This window comes from Acomys russatus, chromosome 16 (genome assembly GCF_903995435.1).
Source record: "Acomys russatus chromosome 16, mAcoRus1.1, whole genome shotgun sequence".
Lineage (NCBI taxonomy): Eukaryota > Metazoa > Chordata > Mammalia > Rodentia > Muridae > Acomys > Acomys russatus.
In genome coordinates this window covers 26,312,068-26,337,620 of record NC_067152.1, presented here as the reverse complement: position 1 = coordinate 26,337,620, position 25,553 = coordinate 26,312,068, and the positions used below count along the sequence as shown (strand labels likewise).

At 46.2% G+C, this 25,553-nt stretch overlaps 3 protein-coding genes and 1 pseudogene across 3 annotated transcripts; 3 read left to right on the top strand and 1 right to left on the bottom strand.

Annotated features, from left to right (window-relative positions):
- Positions 1-5,186: 5,186 nt before the first annotated feature.
- LOC127199863 (keratin-associated protein 17-1-like) lies at positions 5,187-6,087 on the top strand. Its single transcript, XM_051157852.1, has one exon. The coding sequence runs from the start codon at positions 5,255-5,257 to the stop codon at positions 5,561-5,563; it is 309 nt and encodes a 102-aa protein (XP_051013809.1). The 5' UTR covers positions 5,187-5,254; the 3' UTR covers positions 5,564-6,087.
- Positions 6,088-14,067: 7,980 nt separating this feature from the next.
- LOC127199862 (keratin-associated protein 16-1-like) lies at positions 14,068-15,652 on the top strand. The gene has a single exon (XM_051157851.1). The coding sequence runs from the start codon at positions 14,074-14,076 to the stop codon at positions 15,637-15,639; it is 1,566 nt and encodes a 521-aa protein (XP_051013808.1). The 5' UTR covers positions 14,068-14,073; the 3' UTR covers positions 15,640-15,652.
- Positions 15,653-18,646: 2,994 nt separating this feature from the next.
- LOC127200617 (glyceraldehyde-3-phosphate dehydrogenase-like) lies at positions 18,647-20,308 on the bottom strand (annotated as a pseudogene).
- A 2,050-nt stretch (positions 20,309-22,358) lies between these two features.
- On the top strand, positions 22,359-23,794 carry LOC127199861 (keratin-associated protein 29-1-like). Its single transcript, XM_051157850.1, has one exon. It carries the CDS (start codon positions 22,392-22,394, stop codon positions 23,415-23,417), a length of 1,026 nt encoding a protein of 341 aa, XP_051013807.1. The 5' UTR covers positions 22,359-22,391; the 3' UTR covers positions 23,418-23,794.
- The last annotated feature ends 1,759 nt before the right edge of the window (positions 23,795-25,553 follow it).

The window sequence follows — 25,553 nt, the reverse complement described above, 5'->3', positions numbered from 1 at the left end:
TAATTGAGTGCAGTGGCTCGGCTGCCCACTACCCTCGATCCTAGCCAACATGGGCCTCCCACCTCTAGATTGCTACATAAGACTGAAGACTGTGTGCTCCATCTCGACTACTGAGGAGTATAGGAGTGACCTTCTTTCCCATTCTGTTTCATAGGGCAGCCATTATTTATCCCAGCCTGGGGACTGGTTCTCCATCAGGTTTTCTATTTGAAATACTTAAATGAAAGAATCATTGATTGAGGGAAAATATCTCTATGTATTTAATGAAACACGCACGCACACACACACACACACACACACACACACACACACACACACACACACTTTATTGTATATTTGCAATAGCAGATGCTTATCTAAGAGCAGGCGACTAGCCATTGTTCCCTGGATTCTATTGGCACATATGTTGTGAGTTATCCACCGGAGAAGACCACCTAAGATAAGACATGCTTCAAGGCAATAGAGAGTGTTTATCAGCCAGCCAGCCCGGGTGTTAGGGACCCCAGTACAGTCCTGAGCCTTTCTCAGGGTGAACTTTTAAGACCCAAAACCCACAGCCTGGCTTGACCCGCCTCAGCTAGCAAGATCAGTTTGCCAGAAACAGAACTACAGAAGCCAAACAGCAAGGTTAGTTATTCAGGGACTTTGCCAGAACTATGGACTTGGATGGATTAGGTCTTCGTTATGATTTTGTCAGATGGCGCTGCCTGCCTACATGCTGGGTTCCAAGGCCTGAGTGGTACTCCCATCATGGCGTCAGTTGTGCTGAGATCTGGAGACCTTGTTACATGTGTGCACTCATTTCACCCCAGCAGCTCTGTGAGACTGGCTTTATTATTATCATAGTTAACAGAGGAAGTGGGAGCACAGAGGTGTCAAGTGAATTCTAGAAGCAGAGAGGGGTTGGCTGAGAGGCAAGAACACTGAACAATGGGGACAAGGAAGTCAGAGAAGACTCTTCACTGAATCCTTTTTAAAAATCTTGGATATTAGTTTATTGTTACTATAGCTGGGTATAAGTCTGTAAAAGAAGTTTCTTTAACTTAGATTTCAGGATGTTCAATGGTATATTGTCAACATCAGCACATGGCTGTGGCAGGTGGGGGAGGGGGAGGGGGGAGGGGGAAGAGAGAAAGAGAGAGAGAGAGACAGAGACAAACAGAGAGAGACAGAGAGAGACAGAGAAAGAGACAGAGACAGAGAGACAGAGACAGAGACACAGAGAGAGAGAGACAGAGAGAGACAGAGAAAGAGAGACAGAGAAAGAGAGACAGAGAAAGACAGAGAGAGACAGAGAGAGACAGAGAAAGAGACAGAGACAGAGACACAGAGAGAGACAGAGAGAGACAGAGAAAGAGAGACAGAGAGAGACAGAGAAAGAGACAGAGACAGAGACACACAGAGAGACAGAGAGAGACAGAGAGAGAGACAGAGAAAGAGACAGAGAGAAAGAGAGAGAGTGAGAGAGAGAGAGAGAGAGAGAGAGAGAGAGAGAGAGAGAGAGAGAGAGAGAGAGAGAGAGAGAACACATTACTAGACAGGAACTCTTGAGCAAGATCTCTGGCCCAGATGGGGCATTACAGGACAATCCACAAGTCAGGTTCGGCTTTTCATTAGAACTATCTCTAGAGACCAGCATTCCCTCTGGAGGGCAACATCTCAGTGACCTACTTGGCCATTGTCTCTTAAAGGTCCTACAGTGTCTCACATTACAGTCTCAAGGGCCAAGCTCCCAGCACACAGCCTGGGGAAGCACAATTAAGCCTTATCCAAGTTGTACACAAAACAGTGAAACAGAAGGATGTGTGTGCTGTGGACATTGCTGCATTATGCCCTTCCACCAAGCGTCAGGCTGGGGAGCAATTCTGCGGCAAGGACATTGGACCAGCAAACAGAGCACTTGGTAAATGAGTCCAATCTGTCACGAATATGTCCCTATGGACACTGGTATTGTCTTCCAAAAATATGTGAGTGCTTTTAGGTTGTGTGTGTGTGTGTGTGTGTTTAAACTATTGTTAAACAATGTCACTGGTTCATAGCCAATAAAATAGTCTAGCCCACCTTAGAAACTTGTAAGCATATAACTTCATAAACGCTCACATTCTGACTTAATATATGACAGGGATGCATCTGGAGATCTGTCCTATATAACACCCAACTTAGCTGAATGCTTAGTCTCAAGAAAAGAAAAATGTGAGAATGACAGAGAGCACCAGTTCCCAGCCCGTGGGCCGTGATCTCTTTCACAGGGGCCGCACATCAGATATGTTCTGCATCTCAGATATTTATAGTACAATTCATAACAGTAGCAAAGTTACAGCTATGAAGTAGTAACAAATGTAATATTATAGTTGGGGGCGGGGAGTCACCATAACATGAAGATATAACTGTATTAAAAGCTCACAGCATTAGGAAGGTTGAGAAGCACTGATGCAGCGGGTCTTCCAGGATGCGGCATTAATGTGGAACAACCCAGTGCCATCTCAGGGAATCAAATGCTTTTGGGAAGTCACCACTCAAGGTGATGGTGATGTGAAACTAGCCTGAGGATCTAGGACCCAGTGATGATTTGGGGGGGTCCTTCATGCCCTAAGCTCCCTATCTGGTAAAAAAAAAAGTACTGGGATCCACACCAGGAGGAAGCTGTGCATTTCCCATTCTTGCTCCACTTTTGTCATCTGTCTAGCGTTTCTTAGAGGAGGCTTCACTTCCAGCCCATCTCCAAGGAAAAGACAAGGGAAGCAAGGAGGGGCTGTATTATTTGGCCCAGATTCCCCATCTGTATTCCTACCCTCTTAGGCGAGGGTGGAGTTCCTTGGCTCTGGAGCTTCTGTGATCATCCCTAGAGCCGGGCAATGTCCCAAGGCTTAAAGTGGAGACAGAAATGTCTGCCCCCTCCCCAACTCAGAACGTGCCCTTGGAGCCTAATCTGTGGACCCTTGTAGGCTTTGACCTTTTCCAAACTTGCTTTATTTGGGGGTTCTTTAATGCTTAGGCCTCCCTTCCAACCCACCTACCCTAGATAGGAGAGAAAAGAGGTTAATGGGAACAGGAGAAGTAGACCTTTTTGGACTCAGTTCCTGGGAGTGATCCCACCCGGCATAGTTGGCAGGAATTAAAAAAAAAATAAAAAAGGAAAATGAAGAAAGAGAAAGAAGAGAGAGAGAAGAAAGGGAGGGAGGAAAAAAGGGAGGGAGAAAGGAACAAAGGAAGGGAGAGAGGGAGGGAGAGACTCAGCACTTAAGAACACTTGTTGCTCTTGCAGAGGACTCAGCTTTAGTTCCCAGGACTGATATGGCAACCATCTACAATTCCAGTTCCAGAGGATCCAGTGCCCTTTTCTGACCTCTGCGGGTACCAGGTGCAGGAGCAGTACATAGATATCCATGCAGACCAGATGCCTATATACATAAAATAAAAAAAAAAATCTATAAAAGTGAAAATGGGAATGGTGAGCAAGTGCACAGATACAACGGCCATTGCCTTTTGTGTGGTTATACAGCTCGCAGGCAACCGACCCCAGCTAAAATCTCCCCTGAGGTTTCACTACTTCTCCTCGCTTTCTTACTGAATTAAACTCCTAACTTAATTGAATGCTGAGTTTCGAGAAGAGAAGCTACAAGTGTGGATGATACAGACGGCCTGCCAGGAGGAGGCGTTAGTGTGGGACATTCCAGTGTCATCCCAGGAAGTCAAGTGCCTTGGGGGAAGAGAGGAGGGTCTGTAGTAGATGTACACGTGGTTTTGGTCTGATCCCAAGTGTGCGATGGGGAACAGGCTTGTGAGAAGAACAGCTGATGTTCATCCACCTGCTGTGGGACATCAGCAAACATTGTGCAGTCCCCTGGTGAATGTCAAAGTCAAATCTTCCTGGCAGTCCCTACCAGGTTCGAAGGAAGAGGCAAGAGGACTGACAGGGTAGCCAACATGCTTCCATTTATTAAAAGGTTGACAACGTTTCAGAGGAGCAGAAAGCTAGGGTGGACCAACAGGTCCAAAGCTCAAGAGAACGCCTCATAGCTGCAAGGCATTTGACTTCATGCCACCTCATTGGACCTCAGCTTAATTCTTGTCAGAAAATAACTCTTTCCTCCCTCCCTTCCTTCTTTTCTTCCCTCCCATCTCCCCTTGCTTGCTATCTCCCCTTCCCTCCCTTCGCCCTCCTTTCTTCTTTACTCTCTCTCCTTCTTTCATTCATTCTGCCTTTATTTTCCCATTTTCTTCCGTTCCTCCGTTCCTCCATCTCTCCCGTCCTCTCTTCTTCTTTCTTCCCTCCCACCATACCTACCTTCTCTTCTCTCATTTTCCTCACCTTTCCTTCCCTCTTCATTTCTCTCTCCATCCTTTCTTCTCTCCTTCTCGCCTCCTCTCTTCTTCCCTCCATTTCCTTTTTCCTCTCTCCCTCCCTCCTTCCCTCCTTCATCTCCATCTTCCATTAAGGAAAGGCCTGGGGCTGCGGGTAGCAGGTACAGCCCTGCGCTCTTCCCGCCCACACGGGGAGAAGTGTGAACGTTCATTCAATTCATCGCAGCCTCCAGAGAATGCGGTTCCCCAGCCTTTTGCAGTTTTATGGCGAGTCTACCTGCCTCTCACAAGTCAGTTATTACTCGTGATTGATGCTCACCTGCCAAGCCTAAACAAACGTGCACCACACACCCACATACCTCACACAGATACAAATATTTGCTTTGCTCACATGGCTGGGCAGAAAATGCCGTGGGAGGAGCCCGGGGACCAGACTCTCTGCAGCAGCCTCTGTGGAGGCAGGAGGCTCGCCCACTCATTCTTACTCTTCTTCCTAGGGTCAGCATCCATGAAAACAGCCTAACCGCCAGTCAAAGAGAGGAGTCTGAGGAGCCTCCTTTTTTTTTTTGGCCACCAGAGAAGATATGGGAGAGCAGCCAGAGTAGATTCCTTGGTGAGCTTCCCTTCCTCTCTCCAACCTGCCTAATGACAGGTCTTTCCCCAGATGTATTTTTACCCTCTGGACAAATATTAGTTGGGACGAGTGGGGCTTTTTTTTTTTTTTTTTTTTTTTTTTTATGAGGTGAGGTACTCACGGCTGGAAAATAAACAGCCAGCTAATGAGATGTTCTTATGGAAACCAGGATAAATAATAACAAAGCAAACATCCTGTCCCCTGTGCCAACACCCCTGGGTGAGGGGATATAAAAGCTGCTATCCAGCTGGCCACTGTCAGACCTAGGGGAAGCTCCGGCTGCATTCCTGACCTGCGACCTGACTGCCTGGGACCATGGGATGCTGCCCGGGAGACTGTGTCAATTGCTGCTCCCAGGAACAAGACTGCTGTGAGGAGTGTTGCTGCCAGCAGGGCTGCTGCGGCTGCTGTGGTTCCTGCTGTGGCTGCGGAGGCTCTGGCTGCGGATCTGGCTGCGGCGGGTCTGGCTGCGGGTCTAGCTGCTGTGGCTGCGGGGGCTGCGGAGGCTGCGGGGGCTGCGGGGGCTGCGGAAGCAGCTGCTGTGGCTCCGGGTGCTGTGGAGGCGGCGGCGGGTGCTGTGGTCCAGTGTGCTGTCAGCCGACACCTGTGTGTGAGACGAAATGAAGACCTTCCCTCCCTGTAACTGAGGCAGTGATGGGGACAGCCTCCGCCTACTCCACACGGAGGTCTCCTCATCTCCTGACTCCTTCGCACACACCTCCAAGACACTGACCTGCCTCTCATGTGGTTTCTGAGAGGAGAGCTTGCCCTGGTGTCTAAGGCACTCTGGACCAAAGAGCTATTTTCTGGCAAGAAATTAAAGCTGAATTCCAATGAGGTGGTCACCAAATTCTATGTCTTTGGCTTCATTTGCATGAAGTCAAATGCCTTGCAGCTATGAGGCGTTCTCTTGAGCTTTGGACCTGTTGGTCCACCCTAGCTTTCTGCTCCTCCGAAACGTTGTCAACCTTTTAATAAATGGAAGCATGCTGGCTACCCTATCAGTCCTCTTGCCTCTTCCTTCGAACCTGGTAGGGACTGCCAGGAAGATTTGACTTTGACATTCACCAGGGGACTGCACAATGTTTGCTGATGTCCTGCAGCAGGGTCCTGGGAGGCTGCTTAAAATGGTAGATTCTTGAGCCCTCCTAGAACCATCATAAGGGATGCCGCAGGGGTGTGGCCTGGGGATCTGTGTTTTTAGCAGGAACACAGGTAATTCTCTACAGGGAGGGTGGAGGATATAGACAGATTGTAGAAGAAGCCTCTGAGTGCAGTGTGAGATTCACCTTGGGAGGCCTTGACCAATACCTGGGTGTTTTGGTACCCACTAGCTGTAGGACCTGGGATGCCTGAGGGCCGTGTTTTGAAAAGCTTCGAGGTATGCTGATTCTAGCTGTCTTTGATCATGCCCAGGATGCATGCCTACCTTCTGTACTGAGGTTCTAGGATGGTTCTGCATGACTTCCGGCTTGGCCCTGAATCTTGTGACAAAGTGAGAGGAGGAGGAGGCAGAGTCAGAGGAGGGAAAAGAATGTTAATGATTTTTTTTTTCTTCAGTGCTAGAGATTGAATTTAGGGCTTCAATTGCTTGCTGGACAAACCCCTACCGTTGGACTGCATTCCCAGGCCTCCTCTTACTTTTTAAAATTTTTTATTGTGAGATAGGGTCTCACTAAGTTGCCCTGGCTGGCCTTAAACTTACAGTCCTCTTCCTCCCCTCAGCCTTCTATGTAGTTGGTATTACAAACTTATCCCAGGTTGGCAGGAATTTTTGTGGCCAGACTGTGTGAGTGCACAGCTTCTGAGGATCTTTGTGTGGTTCTGATTCTCTTTGACCCTCTTGTTCTGGCCTTGGCTTCCTTGGGGGCAAGTGGTTTTTTTTTTTTTTTTTTTTTTTGGTCCTGGACCCAGCTGCAGCCACTCTATCTACCGAGAGAAAGGGAAGAGGCACGTGTACTGAGTGAGCACAGCTTGGAAGTTGAAACTCAAGGGATAGTGGGTTTCACCCTTTGCTAAGAATGAATTCCAGTGACACATGGTTAAAATAAAATCTGTCCTCGCAGTGAAAGAACAGTCATTATTTTAACTTTGACAAAGAAAAGAGAGAAATGACAGGGTTTCAGTATGTAGTCCTTGCTGGCCTGGAACTCCATATGTAGGTCAGGCTGGCCTTGAACTCATCTGCCTGCCTCTGTCTCCTTAGTACTGGGATTAAAGGCATGCATCTTAATTCTTGGCCACACACACACACACACACACACACACGAGATACAGAGTATATATATAAAAAGATATGTATTATAAAAATGATAATTATATAAATGATATGTAATATATAAAGGATATATAATATATAAGTGATATATACTATACAGAAGGTATATATTATACACATATAAAGGAAATATTATATAAAGACTATGTATATTATATATAAGGATATATATTATATATCTAATATCTGACTGTAAACAGAGCAATGCTTCTTAAAAGAATGCAAACTATAGGAGCATAGAAAGGAGAAACAGCCAGTTGAATGGTTAGGTTTTCTTATTGACATGTGTCTCAGGAGGCCCCTCATAGGAACATTCTCAAACACAAGAGGAAGGCTGCTTCTACCATGATACCTTTACATTTTTTTTTTCTGTTTCATTAAAAACTTTCAAAAGTGCATTCTTTAAGAATTTCATAAACTTGTGCAGGTCAATATATTTTACATATGATTAAATACTACCAATTTTAGTGCCCAGTCTGATGAGACTTGACTATTGTACATCCGGTGCTTGTGGTATCACCACGGCATTTGGTTATAGTCACTCTGCCATGTCCAGAATTTCATTAAGAAAGAACCATACGGTGTGAATTCTTCTAATTTAGTGTAACCCACGGCTGCCAATATCAAGTTTGTTTCTCACTCTGTGTGTGTAAGCACATGTGTCATGTTCCTGTGTATGACTGCATATGTGTATGTGGGTGCACATACACGTATGGAGGTCCGAGAGAAGTCTTGGGTATGCCCCTCGAGCACTGTTCACCTTTCCCCTTTTGAGTCAGGGTCTCTCAATGCTCTGGAATGCCTCACTGGCTGGCCAGTGAGCTCCAAGGATCTGGCTACCTCTGCACTCTCAGCACTGGGTTGCAAGAGCCTGCTGCTGTGCCTGGGAATCAAACCCAGGGCCTTGTTCCTGTATAACAAGCGCTTATACTGAGCCGTCTTCCCAAACCCTAGTTTGTTCTTTTAAAAAATTGAATAATATAATATTTAATTATATATATAGCAATATTAAAATTTCATTCATTAAAATAAAGGTGCTTATGGTGCTTATAATTTTTGGTCACTGTAAGTAAAACTTTCAGGAGGATTCATGTACCAGTTTTCATATAAACATACGTTTTCATTTATTTTGGATGACACCTAGAATTGTATTTCTGGGAAAATGGCAATTGAATGTTTAAATATTTAAGAAAATATTAAATTGTTTTGAAAAGTGGTTGTACCATCTTGTATTCCAATTAGACATGTCTGAGGTTTCCAGTTGCTCCATGACCTTGTTAGAACTTGATATTATCAGTGTTTTTATTTTCAACCTATATATATTTTTTTTTCTATAGCCAATTGTGCTTTCAATTTTGGGTTTATTATTAAAAATGTTTGTAATATGTCTTGTTTTTAAAGGGTATAAGATTTGACTTTGCTCTGTTCCTATTTCAGACTATTATTTCAGTTACTTTTTTACTCTGGGTATAATTGGCCTTTTAGAGAGAGAGAGAGAGAGAGACGTTTTAATCACCAGAACAAAACTCGCAGCTACGGAAGGAACACCCTACTATGTATGAGACAATGGGACAAACCTGTCGAAAGACCAGTGCCTCTGCACTGAGTCCCCGTGATTCAGAGCAGCTGGTCAATCCATGGCTCATGGCCATGTTACCCGGATGCACAAGTAGAGGTAGTGATTTCTTTGAGTTGCCAGCAAGGGTTGCCCTTCCTAGCTATACGAGGATGTTCTCATTTGCCAGCCAATAAATAGTAATTGTGCACTACTTATGTATCAGTCCTGGCGCTGGGTGTCAGGTATGCAGCACCGAGCAGACTTAGTCCTTGCCCTTAGGGCACGTGGATGATGCCGAAAAGTGAGTAGTGTGTTGGAGATGAGTCAAGCAGGAGTGGCCTACATAATGAGAAAAGCTGCCACTTCGCTTAGCAGGGGAGTATTCTTTGAGGAGCTAACACCTGAGGGGATTGTCACCAACTACAGTTCCACCACTGGCTTAGCTGGGAAGGAGAAACATATGGAGAGGACCTATGACAGGCAGAGAGGCCGATGAGCTCTCTACCTCTCCCTTTACATGGTTGTCAGAAGGTACCTCTTCCCCATGGCTCAGAACGGGGTCGGAAGGCTCAGGATGGGGGGTCCCCTCTAGTCTCAACCATGGACACGTCTGCATTCTGCTGCCTTAAAGCATCTCCTCCTCCTCTAGTCCAAAGAGCTGCCAGGCCCAGATTGTCACCAGGAAGATTTTTGGGTAACTCCCCAGCCTTCTTATGGTCTCTCTGCCTTTAAACTTTGCCCTTTGTTTCCCACCTCCATAGCCAGAGACTGCTGAAATCACAAACCCATTACTTCCTTGCTTAATTCCCCGAGTACCATTGCTAAATCTAACTTCTCACTCAAGACCTTCTATAGCTTGGTGCCTAAGTAACTGGCATGGTACCACTACTGTCTCTTCCTGTCTCCTGTGCTCTTCATCCTGACTGTGTCAACTGCATTAGCTGTTAAACCGTTTGCCAAATGTATCCTGCTCTTGTGTCTCTGGTTTCCACAGATAGAGCTTTTTCACCATCCCTTGAAGATACTATTGATAATATTATTTATTACTTGAGAAAGCTTTCCCAACTTCCTAAACTCCATATGAATATTTCCCCAGTGCCCTCAAAGTTCTTGCATATTCCTTATTCCTTTATTACAATATTCATCACAATATGTTACAATTGCTCACGGGTGTGTGAAACTCTCTATTTTTTATTTTTTTGTTTTTTCAAGTCAAGGTTTCTTTGTGCATACCTGGCTGTCCTGGAACTCTGGCTTTGAACTTAGAGATCTATCTGCCCCTGGCTCCCAAATTCTGGGATTAAAGGCATGCATTACCACTGCTCGGCTGTAAATCTCTTTTAACTTGTATCACATGACTGAAATTGCTGGTTGTTCTGTCATGACCTCTCCAGTGGAGTCTTTGTGACAAATGATGCTATACAACCCAAGGCTATGACCCCTACTCAAGGGAGAGCCTCCTGAAATGGGTCTGATGTTCCTGCCAGGAGTAACTAATTACAACTTTCTTGTTTTGGAACATTCTGCCTTTGTTTTTACTTTCTTATCAGAACTTTTCAAATGTAACTGTGTTGCTACGAGACCCCTAACTTGGGACTGCAGCCAAGGGTCATTCAGGCAATATTATCACCAAGTTCCAGTCTACTTGTTAATAAAAACATACGTACAGATTAATCATAGTTTGTATTATGACTTCCAAATAAAGTGTTTAAGAAAGCTCCAGATAGTGACAGAAGAGCGAAGAAAAAGCTGTCTTGGTATAATGAGAGAACATTGACCTTTGCTAAAGAAAGCACATGCACTGATACCAATCTAATGACTTAAGAACGATGGTTCAAGATTGATGACAACATTATTACTCTGCATCCTGTATTTTGAATTCTATGAAAAATAATGTAACCACAAAACAATCCCCATTTCCAAAAAATGTGTATAAAAACCCAACTTGCTTACCTACAAAATACACTCAGATTCAAACACTATCCCTGGTTTGTCTCTGTTTGTCACTCGCCTATCTTTGTCTACCGATGATTCTAGAACTCTCGTTCCCAAGGACCTATACCTGACCGAGCCGGTCTGTGGCAGTTGTTCTTTTCATATCCCCCCGACACACTCCAGGGCTGTCCTGTCAATGGATAAACCAAAGAAAAAGAGTGAATAAATTACATACATTAATGCATAAAGAGATAGGTGAATAATAGTCAATGGCTCAACTTTCCAGAGGAGGCTAAACTACACTGATGCTGAGAACACAGGCAAAGCTGGACTTCCATTGGGCGAGAAGGCCTAGCTTTGGTGTTTGGAAACATTTGGTTCATCTCTCACCTTATCTCAAATAGTAGCAAAGAGGAGTCTATTCACAATGTCTTAGGGACCAACATAGAAAGTCACTTATTTTTTTTTTTTTCACTTTATGAATCCTGGAAGCAACTTTCATGACTCTATAGATACATAAGGTAAAATAGTTAAATAAGGTCTTCAACAGCCTCAAAGACCTACAGAATATGGGATTTAAAGATGTTTTAATCATTCTAAAGATTCTTTGACAGCAAGACAAGTTAACTCCTGGCAGCACTCAGCCTACCTCAAAGAAAATGATCAACTGCAAAGACCCTCCTTATGGAATTGGCTTCATATGTGGCAAACTAAGCACTGGGCAAAATGTTCTCATTTCTGTCACAGACAGAATTCTGCCTAAAAATAGGCAAGGCTAGATGTAGGTAGAGTTGATGGCCAAACTCTGCCAAGACAGGGTAAGCAAGTCCTCAGTAGTTCCTGCCTTGCAAATATTTCTGTCAGATATATTGGGCTAGAAGGCTGAAGATGATGTTCCAATGTTATAGAGAGTCTTGGGTGACTGTTCAGGTAGCAAACTGTCTTTGTCATTTTTTTCCTTTTGGAAGCTGCTAACCTGCACTTCCAGTTCACTCAGGTATTTAGTTTTATTCCTTCTCAAGTCTCTGATGGGTTGAAGATCAGATAGTTTAGTCTTATGATTAAGCTTAGTTGGTTAGGGGTTAAGATGTTTTTAGATCAAGAAACATGTTTTAAGTTAATAGATATGAGATATGATAGATATTGATTTTCATTTAGAAATTTAGACTCGGCAAGATAGGAAAGATGCTTTCTTAAAGTTTGACAAATACAAATAGCCAAATCACTATGAATGTTCTGATTGTTTCACGATTCTTCCTGCTATATATAGTTTATTTTATTAATGTGTAATAATATAAATGTATATGTTAAAAGTAATAAAAAATAACATAAAAATAAAAAATTTTTAAAAAAGAGAAAAAAAAAAAGAAATTTAACATTTTCTTTTCTAGTATGTGGCCTGAGGTGACCCATGAAGATGGTTCTCTACTCTCTTGACCCAGTAAACCCTACAAATACCCATTAAACTGTCTAGCTCACCAAGGGTACACATATCCAAAGCAGCCCCAAGTATCTGAAAGATGCCACTTTAAAGAAGCCACGTGTGCCATTCCAGCAGTATAATGACGGGGTCGGGAGTATGCCCAGGCCTAACAGTGGGGCTGGACACAGGGTTGGCAGCCAGAAAAGAGTTCTGAATTTTTGCTGCATGCAGTTAAAAACGTAGAGAGTAATGCAGAATGTCAGGGCTTAGACGTCGACTCTCTAGTCATTGACACATCCAATGAGCAAAGCACCTAAGATTCCCTGACGAATTTACAGAGTGCACCGCCTGAATAACCCACACGTGAGGCTCCCCCTGCCACGGTGAGATTATCCTCACTGAAGAGGAACAAATTGTTCCAAAGCCAGAAGAGGAGGTTGCACAGAAGGAAAAAAAAAAAAAAAAAAAAAAAAGATCCCAGGGGAAAAAAGCCCTGAAGAAACAAAAACTTAGGACACTGGAACCAATTCAGCACCAAATAAATGAAGATAAAAGTTAAAAAAAAATGACTGTTCTTACTTTTCTTTATTTTGTGTGTCTCTCTGTGTGGGTATGCATGAGACATGGCATAGGCATGGAAGTCAGAGGACAATTGGCCGGAATTGGCTATCTCCTTCCACCGTGTGACTTCCCAAGATCGAGCTCAGGTGGTCAAGGTTGGTGGTAGTCACCTTTCCCCACTAAGCCATCTTGCTTTAGCAAGCATCTTCCTTCTCAGTATCTTTCTTTCAAGATATCTAAAAAATCTCTCAAAAATGAGTCTTTCCTATGTGGGAGCTGGAATAGCCGGGCACTTTGGCACCGTCATCCCCTGGTGCCTGCCGCACACTGGGAATGGGCACAACCACTGGGTCAGCCTCCGTGACAAGGACACTCTGCAGAGCCACTGGTCGCTTGAGATGGACCTGGAAGGAGAAACCTGAAGGGAAGCAGAGAAACTGTGTCAGTAGCTTCCGGGGACAGGTGGAACAAAGGCTCCTGGGTAGGGTGGCTAATAGGACAGGGTGGGAGGTGGCATCGCCGGTTGGGCCTATTATATATGACATGGATGTTGTCTGTTAAGAAAGTTGAGGTTCGGAGCCGAGGTAAAGGTGCTTGTCACCAAACCAGGTGATCTGAGCTCAACCCCGAGAACCCACATGGTGAATGGAGAGAATTGAGTTCTGAACTGACTTCTTACTTCCACAGGTGTGCATGGTACATGCATGCACATACTTGTGTGCACACACACATGTATACACATGGACAATAAATACATGCGATACTGTTTTTTTTTTCCTAAAAGCAGTTTTCTGAAAGCCTATATGGGGAGAGGATGGGAACAACCTACAGCAAGTGACTTACGCTTTCTCATCCTCTACCCCCATCCCCCACAATTCTTCATCTGTAACTGCGGAGAATAATCTGACCCTCACAGGACGGCTGTGGACTGTAGCCACTGACAGTTCAGTTTGGACATCCCTCCCATGTCTGAGCTTCTCACTGTGTGTGTATGTGTCTCCAACCCTCCCGGTGTGCCTTTGTGGTAGACGTCTGTGCCTAAGCCAGGAGTAGAAGTGGAAGGGTCGAAGGCAGCTAAATTATAGACTCCTTTCTTCTTTCCTTCTTCACGATGCTAGGACAGAGAGCTCATCATCCCGGAAGGCGATGATGCTCATCCCAATACTACTTGTAGCTTCGAGGATTCCATATTTAGCAAGACAGTAAATAAGCATCTTCTTCTTTATGGGCAGACAAACACGTCTAGATCAACAAATATTGGTATAATAAGATGTTCCTCCAGAAAACAGGGCCCAAGCAACAATGAGGAAAAGATGCACGGGGGGCCCCCCAAACAACATGCACTAGTGAGGGAGTATAAAAGGGAAGGCCTTGGTGAGATGTCACACTCAGGCAACTACCTCCCACCACTCACCAGAAGCAGAGGCACCTCCACCATGTCTGGCTGCTGTTGTTCTAGGAAATGCCCCTCCCTGCCGGCTTTCTCCCTCTGCTCTACTGAGGTGAGCTGTGGAGGACCCATCTGCCTACCCAGCTCCTGCCGGAGCCAGACGTGGCAGCTGGTGACTTGTAACGACAGCTGTGGCTCATCCGGCTGTGGCTCACAATGCTGTCAGCCTTCATGCTCTGTGAGCAGTTGCTGCCAGCCAGTGTGCTGCGAGGCCACCGTTTGTGAGCCTTCTTGCTCTGTGAACAGCTGTGCTCAACCTGTGTGCTGCGAGGCCACCGTCTGTGAGCCTTCTTGCTCTGTGGGCAGCTGCTGTCAACCTGTGTGCTGTGAGGCCACCATCTGTGAGCCTTCCTGCTCCGTGAGCACCTGCGTTCAACCTGTGTGCTGTGAGGCCACCATGTGCCAGCCTTCTTGTTCCGTAGGCAGCTGCCAGCCTGTGTGCTGTGAGACTACATCCTGCCAGCCAGTCCTCTGCTTGCCTACACCCTGCCAGCCTGTCCTCTGCAAACCCAGCTGCTGCCAGCCAATGATCTGTGAGCCCAGCTGTTGCTCAGCTGTCTGTGCTGTGCCTGCTTCCTGCCAACCAGTGATCTGTGAGCCTGTGATTTGTGAGCCTGCTTGCTGCCAGCCAGTGTGCTCAACCCCTAGCTGTTGTCAATCTGTCTGCTCTGCAGCCAGTAGCTGCCAGCCAGTCTGCTGTGACTCCAGTCCCTGTGAGGCACCTTGCTCAGAGTCCAGTGTTTGTCAGCCAGCTGCTTGTATGGCTCTGGTGTGTGAGCCTGTTTGTCTCCGTCCTGTGTGCTGTGTTCAGAGCCCTTGTGAGGCACCGTGTGTCTCTAGCAGCTGCCAAGACTCCTCAGGTTGTGTCTCCAGTATCTGCCAACCCGTCTGCTCCGAGCCCAGTCCTTGCCTGCCATCAGTGTGTGCGCCCAGCCCATGCCAACCTTCCTGCTACATAGTCAAACGGTGTCGTTCTGTCTGCTGTGAGCCTGCTTCCTGCCCATCCACATCCTGCCAACCTGTCTGCTGTCGTCCGGGGTCCTCTGCATCTGCCGTCTGCCAACCAGCTTGCCCACCTCGGACTTTCTACATACCCAGTTCCTGCAAGCCGCCTTGTAGTCCAGTTTCCTGCCGCCCCATCTGCCGCCCGATCTGCTCTGGCCCCATCACCTTCAGACAGCCATACGTGACATCCATCACTTACCGCCCTGCCTGCTACCGCTCCTGCTATTCCATCCTGCGCCGCCCCACCTGCCTGGCTTCTTACTCCTATCGCCCAGTCTGCTCCCGCCAGCCTTGCACTGATTCGGACAACGCTAAGCGCGAGTGCAAAAAGTCGACTTCCAGCCAACCCGACTGTGCTGACTCAACACCCTCCAAGCCTGAGGTCTCTGATGAGACTCCCTGCCAGCCCGCCGAGATCAAACCAGCCAGTCCAATCACCCGTGAGGCTGTAGCTCCCCAGTCTGCGGCCAGCAAGCCTGCTGAACGCTAAGCGAGCCCCAGCTTACCGACCGGTTCCTGTAAAGCAACAGCCAAAATCCAGAGAAACCAGGAAAGCCCTGTGCACAGCAGCTCATTATAACTTAGCTAGAATCTTGCTCTTTCTGGACTGCCACCCACCACTTGCTTATGCGTCAGAGAACTCATCAGAAGTGCCAGCCTCCTAGTGATCCTGGTGAAGGAGAAGGGAATTTCTTGTCTTCTGTTGCCACTGCACCAAGGGCAGCTGCTTTGCCCCATCACTGGCCTCTTTCCTGCTCAAGGTGCTGTCTGTCCTCATGCATTGTGTTCCTTGGGGGCCTCTTCAGAGAGATGTATTTAATTGTGCAATAAAAACGGCTAAGTTGAAGCAACGTAGTGCTCTTGCTTTTTTGTTTTGTTTTGTTTTGGTTTTTTAACATGACAGTCTTGGTAGAGTCATGCTTCGTCTTGGAGAAAGGCTCTCCCACCAGCCCTCCTTCCACCCACCCCTCTTTTCCTTCCTTCTACTCTTCCATCTATTCCATTACCCATTTCCTCTTCCTCCCTCTCTATCTCCCTTTCCTCACCCTCCCTCCCTCTTTGCCCTTTCATCCCTCTTTTTCTTTTCTATCGATCTCTCCTTCTTTTAATTCATTCATACCTGCCTCAATCCATTCCTCCCTCCTTCCATCCATCCCTCCTTCTCTCCACCAGTCTCTTTATCCATCCAACCATCCATCCATCCATCCATCCACCCATCCATCCACCCATCCATCCACCCATCCATCCTCTCTTTCTCCTTCCCTCTCAAAACATCTATTGTTTACTAGGTTCTTTTGATTCTTCACTCCCAGCTTTCTTCTCTCCTTTATTTTTTCCATTCTTCCTCCCTTACTTCCATCCTTTCTTTTTTACTTCCCTTCTATTCTTTCTGTCCTCTTCCTTCTCTACTTTCCCCTCCTTTTCTCTTTCCTTTCAAAATGTTTATTGTTTTCTCCCTTCCATGTAGACTTTCTTTTTTCCTTTCCCCACCCTTTCTTCCCTCCCTCTCTCCATCCCTCCCTCCCTCATTCTCTTTTCCCCCGCTCTGCCTCCTTCCTTCTTGTTCTTATTTCTTTCTACCCCTCCTCCTTTACTCCCTCCATCCCTCCCTCCTTCCATACCCACCCATCCTTCTAATCATCCATCTAATTAGAGAACCAGTGGTCCTTAGAGAAGAGCTGCTAGGTAAGTGGCATGGATAGTGTTATGTTCTAGGAACGAAATGACAGGAGTCATAGTCCCCAGCCTTGGAGGGAATCACTCAATGGTGTGGTGACACATATCAGTGAGACAGTTATTATATTCCTTTACGCAAAGCAGAGGGCTCATATCCTTTGGTACACATAGGAATTAATCAGGTACAGAGGAGGAGCTCTCTAGGAAAGAAAGGTGCATACAAATGGACAGGCTGGGAGCAAGCTGTTCACTAGGCAATGCTTGGGCAGAGGTGTCCTTAGAAGGAAGGTGAGCCCTGAGAGTGGGTAGTGGGCACTGATCTTCCCACAGAGGGCCTTGTGTGCTAGACAGATGTTTGGCTCGTGAGGACTTTATGTAAAATCATCGAGGGACTGGCTCTAAGAAGGCCAAGGGCGTAAAGGAAAATGGGGTTTGGAAAGTCTCCCTGGCCTTGGCATGGAGACCCCAATGAGAAGACATGGTTCTGGATAAGAGAAATTGAAAGAAACAAATGTCTCTGGGGGTCAAAAAGAAATGAAAACAACATGCAGGAGTCTTTCTCACAGGAAGGAGGGCTGGGCAATGGGGTTTCTTGTAGGAGAGCTTTATGTTCTGACCCCCACAGACACTTGTCATCTAAATGTCACTTTCCTATATCAGAAGCACAGCATCTCTTCAAAGCAGTCACATCCTTACGTCACATACAGAATGGAAGGTGGTCTCTTGTCCCCCAGGTCTTAACATGAACAATTGCAAGCACAGGAGAGGAGAGACCGGGGCTTCTTATCTTTGTCACTGTTGACATTTGGATGGGATAGTGATTTGCTGAGGAGCCTTGGGGATCATTAAGCAGAATTCCTGGTCCCTACCAGCCAGGTCTTGCCAGGCATCCTGCAGGGAGTTGTGAAACCAGCCATCGGAGATTAGACAGTGGCAGAGGGAGAAGGTCAATAGCGAAACTTATCGGCACATGCGTGTTGGAGTTAGTATCATACAGAGACATTAGCACTTAATCTATCTCCTTCAAAAGTAAGAAGAGGAGTCAGTCAGGGATTCCATTCTCCATCCTAGGCATGATTTCTCCCTTCCCGGTTCCTCCTCTTTGTGTAAGATGAAGCACCTGAAGGTCAAACAAGCCAAGTGACAATGAAGAGACAACTAAAATGTGGTTTAATCAACACAGTGAAGTACTATGCTTAAGTGAAAAGAAATGGGAGATAGCTATAGGGTACAGCACTGGTGATTCCCAATAATGATGTTGATATAAATAATCACTAGAAGATCACATATGTAGGTAAAGTATAAAGACAACCCATACATATATATGTGTAGATGTACATGCACATATAAATAAGCACACAGATACAAAGATATATATCTCATATGAACATTATATATATATATATATATATATATATATATATATATATATATATAGTCAGAGTACACACACACACACACACACACACACACACACACACACACACAGGATAGTTACAGCTAATAAGTAACAAATTATTTAAACACAAAATTGGGTCCAAAGTACATTTCAAAAAATGATTATTGAGCACTGTGTGAGATGGAGGGGGAGGGCAGGGAATGTATGCAGTGTATACGCATGTGTGAGTGCAAGTTTGAGTTTGCTCTGAAGCCAGGGGAGGGGTGTCCTCATTTGTCCCACTCTATCAATCTCTGACTTATTTCCTTGACACATGAGCTCCCACTGAAGCTAGACTGGCAGCCACCAAATGCTAGTGAGCCATCTGTCTCGAGCTCTAACAATATTGAGGTCGTAAGCAGCCATGACCATGGCTGACTTTTTATGTGGCATCTGCACTCTGGTCCTTAAGGTTATGTGGAAGCACTGTCACCTGTTGAGTCCTCTCTCCAACCCCATCATCATGCTTCTTGATGTAGTCGTGAAATGCCTTTGAATGACACCGTAGATGTCTTCAGTGCCGCCATCCACATTAAGTTGGTTGAAAATAGAATTTTCTCTCTATTGGGGTATTTTTTTAAAAAAGAAAACAAAAGCAGAATCACTTGGAGAAAAATAGATTAAAAAAAATGATGCTTTCTATCGATGCGACTGGTGTGTCTCGGCACAGAATTTTATTTTTTTTCAAATTGAAATTGATGTTATATTTCAAATATTTGAATGTTTCTTAGCTTGGTTGACTCATTTGGTGAGACTAAATATATTTCTCTCGGGAGATGAAGATCTTTGAGGTAAACATATTCCAGAGTAAAACATATTCTTCAAGTTCCCAGATATCAGAATTATAGGGGTGTGTGATGACTGCAGTTTTTTTTGGTAGGTGCAGTGAACTTTATTGATGGTATTCAAGAGAATAGTGCTCTCTGGGCCCATCCTATTTTTCTGGGGTCTAGGATGGAAAGTGTGAGGGGAGATGCTCAGTGTCAGGGGCTGAGTTGGAACAGGGACTCCTCAGCAGCCAAGGACCTCTCTCTTGCTCTTGTGTCCTTGCGGGGGTGGGTGGCCCAGGGCTTCTAACTCCTTGGAGGCCATGAAGGCCATGAGGTCCACCACCCTGTTGCTGTAGTTGTATTCATTGCCATACCAGGAAATAAACTTTACAAAGTTGTCATTGAGGGCAATGACAGTCCCAGCATCAAAGGTGGAAGAGTGGGAGTCACTGTTAAAGTCACAGGAGACAACGTGGTCCTCAGTGTAGCCCATGATGCCCTTTAGTGGGCCCTCAGATGCCTGCTTTACGACATTTTTGATGTCATCATACTCGGCAGGTTTCTCCAGTTGGCATGTCAGATCCACGATGGAACATAGAAGGCCATGCCAGTGATCTTCCCATTCAGCTCTTGCCCACAGCCTTAGCAGCACCAGTGGATGCAGGGGTGATGTTCTGGGCAGCCCCACTGCCATCACACCACAGCTTTCCAGAGGGCCCATCCACAGTCTTCTGGGAAGTAGTGATGACACAGACTGTGGTCATGAGTCCTTCTGCTATGCCAAAGTTGTCATGGATGACCTTGGCCAGAGGGGCTAAGGAGTTGGTGGTGCAGGAAGCATTGCTGACAATTTTGAGTGACTTGTCATATCTCTCGTGGTTCATGCCTATCACAAACATGGGGGCAGAAGGGGCAGAGATGATGACCCTCTTGACCCCACCCTTCAAGTGGGCCCTGGCCTTCTCCATGGTGGTGAAGACACCAGTAGACTCCACAACATACTTGGCACCAGCGTCACCCCATTTGATGTTAGTGGGATCTCTTTCCTGGAAGATGGTGATGGCCTTCCGGTTGATGACAAGCTTCCTGTTCTCAGTCTTGACTGTGCTGCAGAACTTGCCATGGGTAGAGTTATACTGGAACATGTAGACCATGTAGCAGAGGTCAATGAAGGGGTCATTGATGGTAACAATCTCCACTTTGCCAGATAAGAAGCAAGCCCTGGTAACCAGGCGCCCAATATGACCAAATCTGTTTATTCCGACCTTCACCATCATGTCAAGGGACAAGGCTGGCACTGCACGAGAAGATGCAGCTGCCTCTGTAATGGGGAGGAACCAATGTTTGCAATTTTAAAAATTAAAAAAAAAAGAGCATCATGAGAAGGGTGTTGCTAGAAGCCATCCACTCCATGACAGAACAGACCGTGGTAGAGATGGGCTCTTTAATTACAAGGATGAATGCATTCCAGACATGGTGCTCATCAGGAGTTTCTCTTCTTTTAAAACAGAGGGTGAAGAGGGTGGGTCAATACGATAAGATTGCATGGTCAGTGGATCCCAAGAGTGATTAACCCTAACCCTAACCCTAACCCTCCCTCTAGACTCTTCACATTGGCCTTTTGAAACTTAACTTTCAAACTGTTGCCAGCAATTAACAGCTGTAATGGCTTCTTCCATTTTCTGTGCACTTTCCTCCCTTGCTTCTCCCTTATCAAGCCCCTTCCAGAGTCTCCAGATTTTTTTCAGCTGCCTCTGAGGCAGCTGAGTTAACCTAAGAAACATCAAGGCAGCTTATGATACCTCGGTGCTTTGAGGATGTGGGTAATGAGAGAATCTGTTCCACGGAATGAGCTACAGATCCAGAAGTCAAGACTAGCCTTGCCTGCCATCCCACAGCATCATCTTTCCATTCCATGGCACGCCTCCAGCAGGAACCAGGCCAGGACGTGCTCCTGTGTGGGCTGCTGGGACCAATTGGTGGCACAGCACTCAGTTCATCCCAGAGGGAAAAAAGGGACAGATCCAGAGAGAATGTCACAAATTCCTCCGGGAAGAGAATGCTTGAACTTCAAGAAGCTTTGCAGAGATGATTTCTGGGTGTTAAAGTTTTGTATTTGTGGAATTCACAAGCTATTGGTCTTCATTTTTTAAAAATGAGTTTTAATACTCCTTCATGAAATATTTGAAGGTTTGTTTTTACTTCCCCAGACATTTTTGAGAGGTTTCTTATACTCTGGTGCAGGCTGAGCTGGAACTCACTCTGAAAAGCCATACTGGGCTTGAACTTACAGCAATCTTTCTGCCTCAGCTTCCCAAGAATCAGCGTTATAGGGGCGAGCCACTATGCTTGACAAAGTGTTTATATTTTAAATTTCCAAATGAAAAGATCATCCCCGGGAATATTACTAAATAGAAGTAGACATTCAACTTGCTTGATGAGCCAACATCACAGTGGAGAGATGACCCCCATCACAGGGCCTGGATATGGTGCTCATGGGCCAGCCTGGCTGTGTGAAAGTCATCCCCACCCAGCCCCCAATTCCTCTTTTCTGCACTTCCACAGGAGATCCAATTGAGCAGAGATTTTTGGGACTGATCACTCTGGATTTGAATTCTGCTTGTCATAATTTAAAATTTCAGTTTGTCTTGTTACTTTTAAAATAGAGATGCTAATTACACTTACTAGCTAAGGTCATTTTAAAAATAAATGAAAGATGCCACCAAAGGCTTGATCATACACGGTAAAGTGCAATAAATGGAAGCCATTCTAGCCGTTAACTGTTGGCAGCAATTTGAAAGTTAAGTTTCAAAAAGCCGTTGCAAAGGTTCTAGAGATGGGGGTGGGAGGGGGAGTGTCACACTTAAGCATCCTTGGGATCCACTAACTGCCTTTGTGCTCTGCATCTTTGCTGTCACACCTTCTCTTCCAAGATTGCCATTGTGCCACCTGATCTGATGGCACAGAAGTACATCCTGAAGGAAGACTGGCATTAGCTTGGAAGGGGCCTCCTGATGAGAGGGTAGTGAGGAAAAGCCTGCTTTGGTGAGGCGGAGGAACAACCCATAAAAAGAGACAGCTCATCCCAGAGCGGCATCTGTGCATCCAAATTCGGCAACGAAAACTCCCAGCTTAACAGACGTGTTTTTCTGTTTTTGAGAGTGGGGGTGTCTTCCTGGGCTCCTGAAGCTCTACTCTGGTGTTTATATTGCAAATGAATAAGAGCAATAACAAGGAAAGATGCTGTGGGTGAGGGCCAACACCCCACGGAAGGACTATAAAATCCCCTTGGCATCAGATGCCTTTTTCAAACTCAGACGGAGCTTGCAGCCTCCCAGCCTGGCTAGTAGGACCGCCATGGCAGACAGCTGTTGTCCAGCAAACCCCGCAGCTGTTCCAGCTGTGCCCACCATCTCTACATGCTCCAACTGTCACAGCGTTAGAAACGCTATCCGTTTGCCCAGTTCCTGCCAGAGTAGGACGTGGCAACTGGTTACACATCAAGAAAACTGCAAACGATCCAACAGTGCCCCAGTTAGTGCTGGACCTGTTTCTTGTCCATCACCCTGCTGCCCAGAAACTTCTTATGTGGGTTTTGTTTGCCAACCCATAGGTTCACGCACAGCCTGCCGTGCAACTGACACCGGTGGGACTCCTCACCCAGCTGCCTCACACCAGCCCTCCAATTTGGAGTCTTCTGGTTGTCGCACAATATGCTGTGATAACAGCCCCTGCCACCAGAGCTCCAGCCAGGGACCTGCCTGCACCTCAGGGTCATGTCAGGCAGCATGTGACCCCTCAGTCTACTGTGATGATGGATCCTGCCAGCCATCCTGCTCTGAAGCAACTTCCTGCGTTGAGACTCCATGCCTACCAGCCAGCTGTGAGGCTAGCTCATGCCAGCCAACCTGCTGCCAAGGAGGGTCACAACCCATCAGAGGCGAAGGTCAGCTCCGCAAGCCAGTTTGCTATCAACCCATCTGCTACGTTCTCAAGTCCTGCCAGTCAGTTCCCTGCATGGTTGCCTCCTGCCAGCCATTAACTTGTATGTGTTCTTGCAGTCAAACCTGCTGTGTGCCCTCCCCCTGCCAGCCACTTCACTGCCAACCGGCACCTCCAATCTCCTTCATCTGCCAGCCAGTGGCTACCTGCCAGTCCCCCTGCTTCGTAAAGAGCAGCAGTAAACCAGCTTCCTGTGTTACGATTTCTGGCCAATCGGCTTGTGGTGGACCCAGATCCACTCAGAGTGGCTACCATTCTCCTTCCTGCCAGCCCCCTTGCTGTGTGACTGGTTTAGGCAAACCTTCCAGCAGTGGTCCCAGCTGCTGTCCATCAACGTCTCCAAACACATGCCAAGTGGGAACCTGCGTGCCTACTTCCTGACAACCTCGCTGTGAGTCCAGCCTTTCTAAGGGCCAAGGCTTCATGCTAGAACACTTTTCACAGCTCTTCTGAGGATATGCTATAGCCCGCAACCCTGGAGCCATCTTGTGGGCTCCTGCCTCCAGCCCTACGCAGATGTTCCCTGCTCTCTGTTTCCTGGAGTTCAGACCCATCCTATCTCCAAGTGCTGAGGACAAGAAGCTGTCAGCTCTGAGGTGGCAGGTTAGCAGGCACGGTTTGCTCTCAGCATGCATTTCCCGATGTCAGTTCATTTCATGCCAGCAAAGTCTTCCCTCCTCCAATCCTCTTTTCTTTTGAGTTTGCCTGGTCTTTCTGGAGACACTTGTGCTGCCAACTGCTAATAAAAATGTGAGTGTTTAAGCATAGCGAGTGAGGTTTACAGACTGCTGCTACGCCTTTCTGCGCTGTCCTCCTACCTGGATTTCATTTAGGTGACATTTGCACGCACTAACCTGGAGTGCTCTGGTCATTGGGTCTGCACTGATCTACGTGGGTAGCAGGTGTCCGGAGCTCTCGATGCCCAAGCTAGGAGGAAAGACAAGCAATTCGCCTCAGCTTCCCCATAAAGAGTGGATTTGAAAAATCCAAGACAGAGATAGTTCGGGGACGCTATAGATACGCATGAACCCATGGACTGAGTGTAGGGCAGCATGCCCTTAGTCCAGCACCCTGGAGGCTGAGAGGGTCATGAGCTCCAGGCTGCCCAGGGTACATAAGGACATCCTGCGGTAAAAATAACTGAATAGAGCTGGGCGCGATGGAGCACACCTGTAATCCCAGCACTCAGGGAGGCAGAGGCAGGAGGATCTCTGGGAGCTCGAGGGCAGCCTGGTCTCCAAAGTGAGTCTAGGACACCCAAGGCTACACAGAGAAACCTGGCCTTTCAAAAGCAAACAGACAAACAAACAACAATCCCCCCCGCCCGCCAACAAAATAACCCAGAATAGGTTAGGGGTGCAGCCGAGTTGCTAACGTGCTTGCCTGACATGCATGAAGCCCAGGGTTAGAGCTAGAGCTCCTCATAGACTAGACGTGGTGGTGCATAGCTACACATCTCTAGTCCTAGTACTTGGGAGAGAAAAACAGCAGCTGGAGGTCATCTTCAGATACACAGTGAATTGCAGGCCACCTTGTGCTACAGAGACCCCCTCACATCAAATCAAACCAAACCAAACCAGATAAAATCTAACCACATATAAATATGTAAATAAATATATCTGAGATATTGCTCATGGAAGACATCTTAGGGATAATTCACCTAATATTAGTGTCGCCTTCTCCCACCAGCCAGGGTTTCTCTGTGTAGCCCTTGCTGTCCTGGAACTGGTTCTGTAGACTAGGCTGGCCTCATAAGAGTTCTGCCTGTCTCTGTTTCCCGAATAATGAGATTAAAGGCATGTGTCACCACTGACCAGCTAAGTTTTTAAAAACAGTATATTTATTTAATGGCCAATTAAAAATAAAAATATTAAATATGCTTCTTCATTGGGGCAAGATTCCTACCAGTACACGTAGACTAAACAGAGACTTGTGAAGAATGACATACTATGTATGCAGACAGGTTTTGGTTACACCCTGCTTATTAATAGAATAGTTTAAGTCTAGACATAGCTAGAATTAGAATTAGCTATTAGACTAGCAATGGGGCTACCAGATATGACTGTCTTTTTTTTTATTGTTTCAGTTATGGGTTTCTCAACTTATTGCTGGTACTCTGCCAGCACACTAAATGTAGACTCCAAACACATTGGGTATGAAAGGTGGGTTGGAAAGATCTGTGATTTTCCTTTTAAAATTATGCTAAGCACCCATTCAGATAATGTAGCATTTATTTGCTCCTTGTAGGTTTGCTAGAACTTGTCCATAACACATTTGAACCAACTTTTATGAACAGCATTCTGCCCAGCCTGAACATGCTCATAACAAAATCCTTATGTACACTTATGCCTGGAATAGAGAAACAAATTTCAAAACACAAGAAAAAATGCCAACACCTATCTTTTCTTCTTTTCCCTCCCTCCCTCCCTCTCTCCCTTCTTCCCTCCCTCTTTCATCCTTCCTTCCTTCCTTCCTTCCTTCCTTCCTTCCTTGAGTCAGGTTTCTGTTTTAGCCCTG

Excerpts from the sequence above, each read along its gene's own strand:
- LOC127199863 (XM_051157852.1), top strand. The coding sequence starts at position 5,255 with ATGGGATGCTGCCCGGGAGACTGTGTCAATTGCTGCTCCCAGGAACAA.
- LOC127199862 (XM_051157851.1), top strand. The coding sequence starts at position 14,074 with ATGTCACACTCAGGCAACTACCTCCCACCACTCACCAGAAGCAGAGGC.
- LOC127199861 (XM_051157850.1), top strand. The coding sequence starts at position 22,392 with ATGGCAGACAGCTGTTGTCCAGCAAACCCCGCAGCTGTTCCAGCTGTG.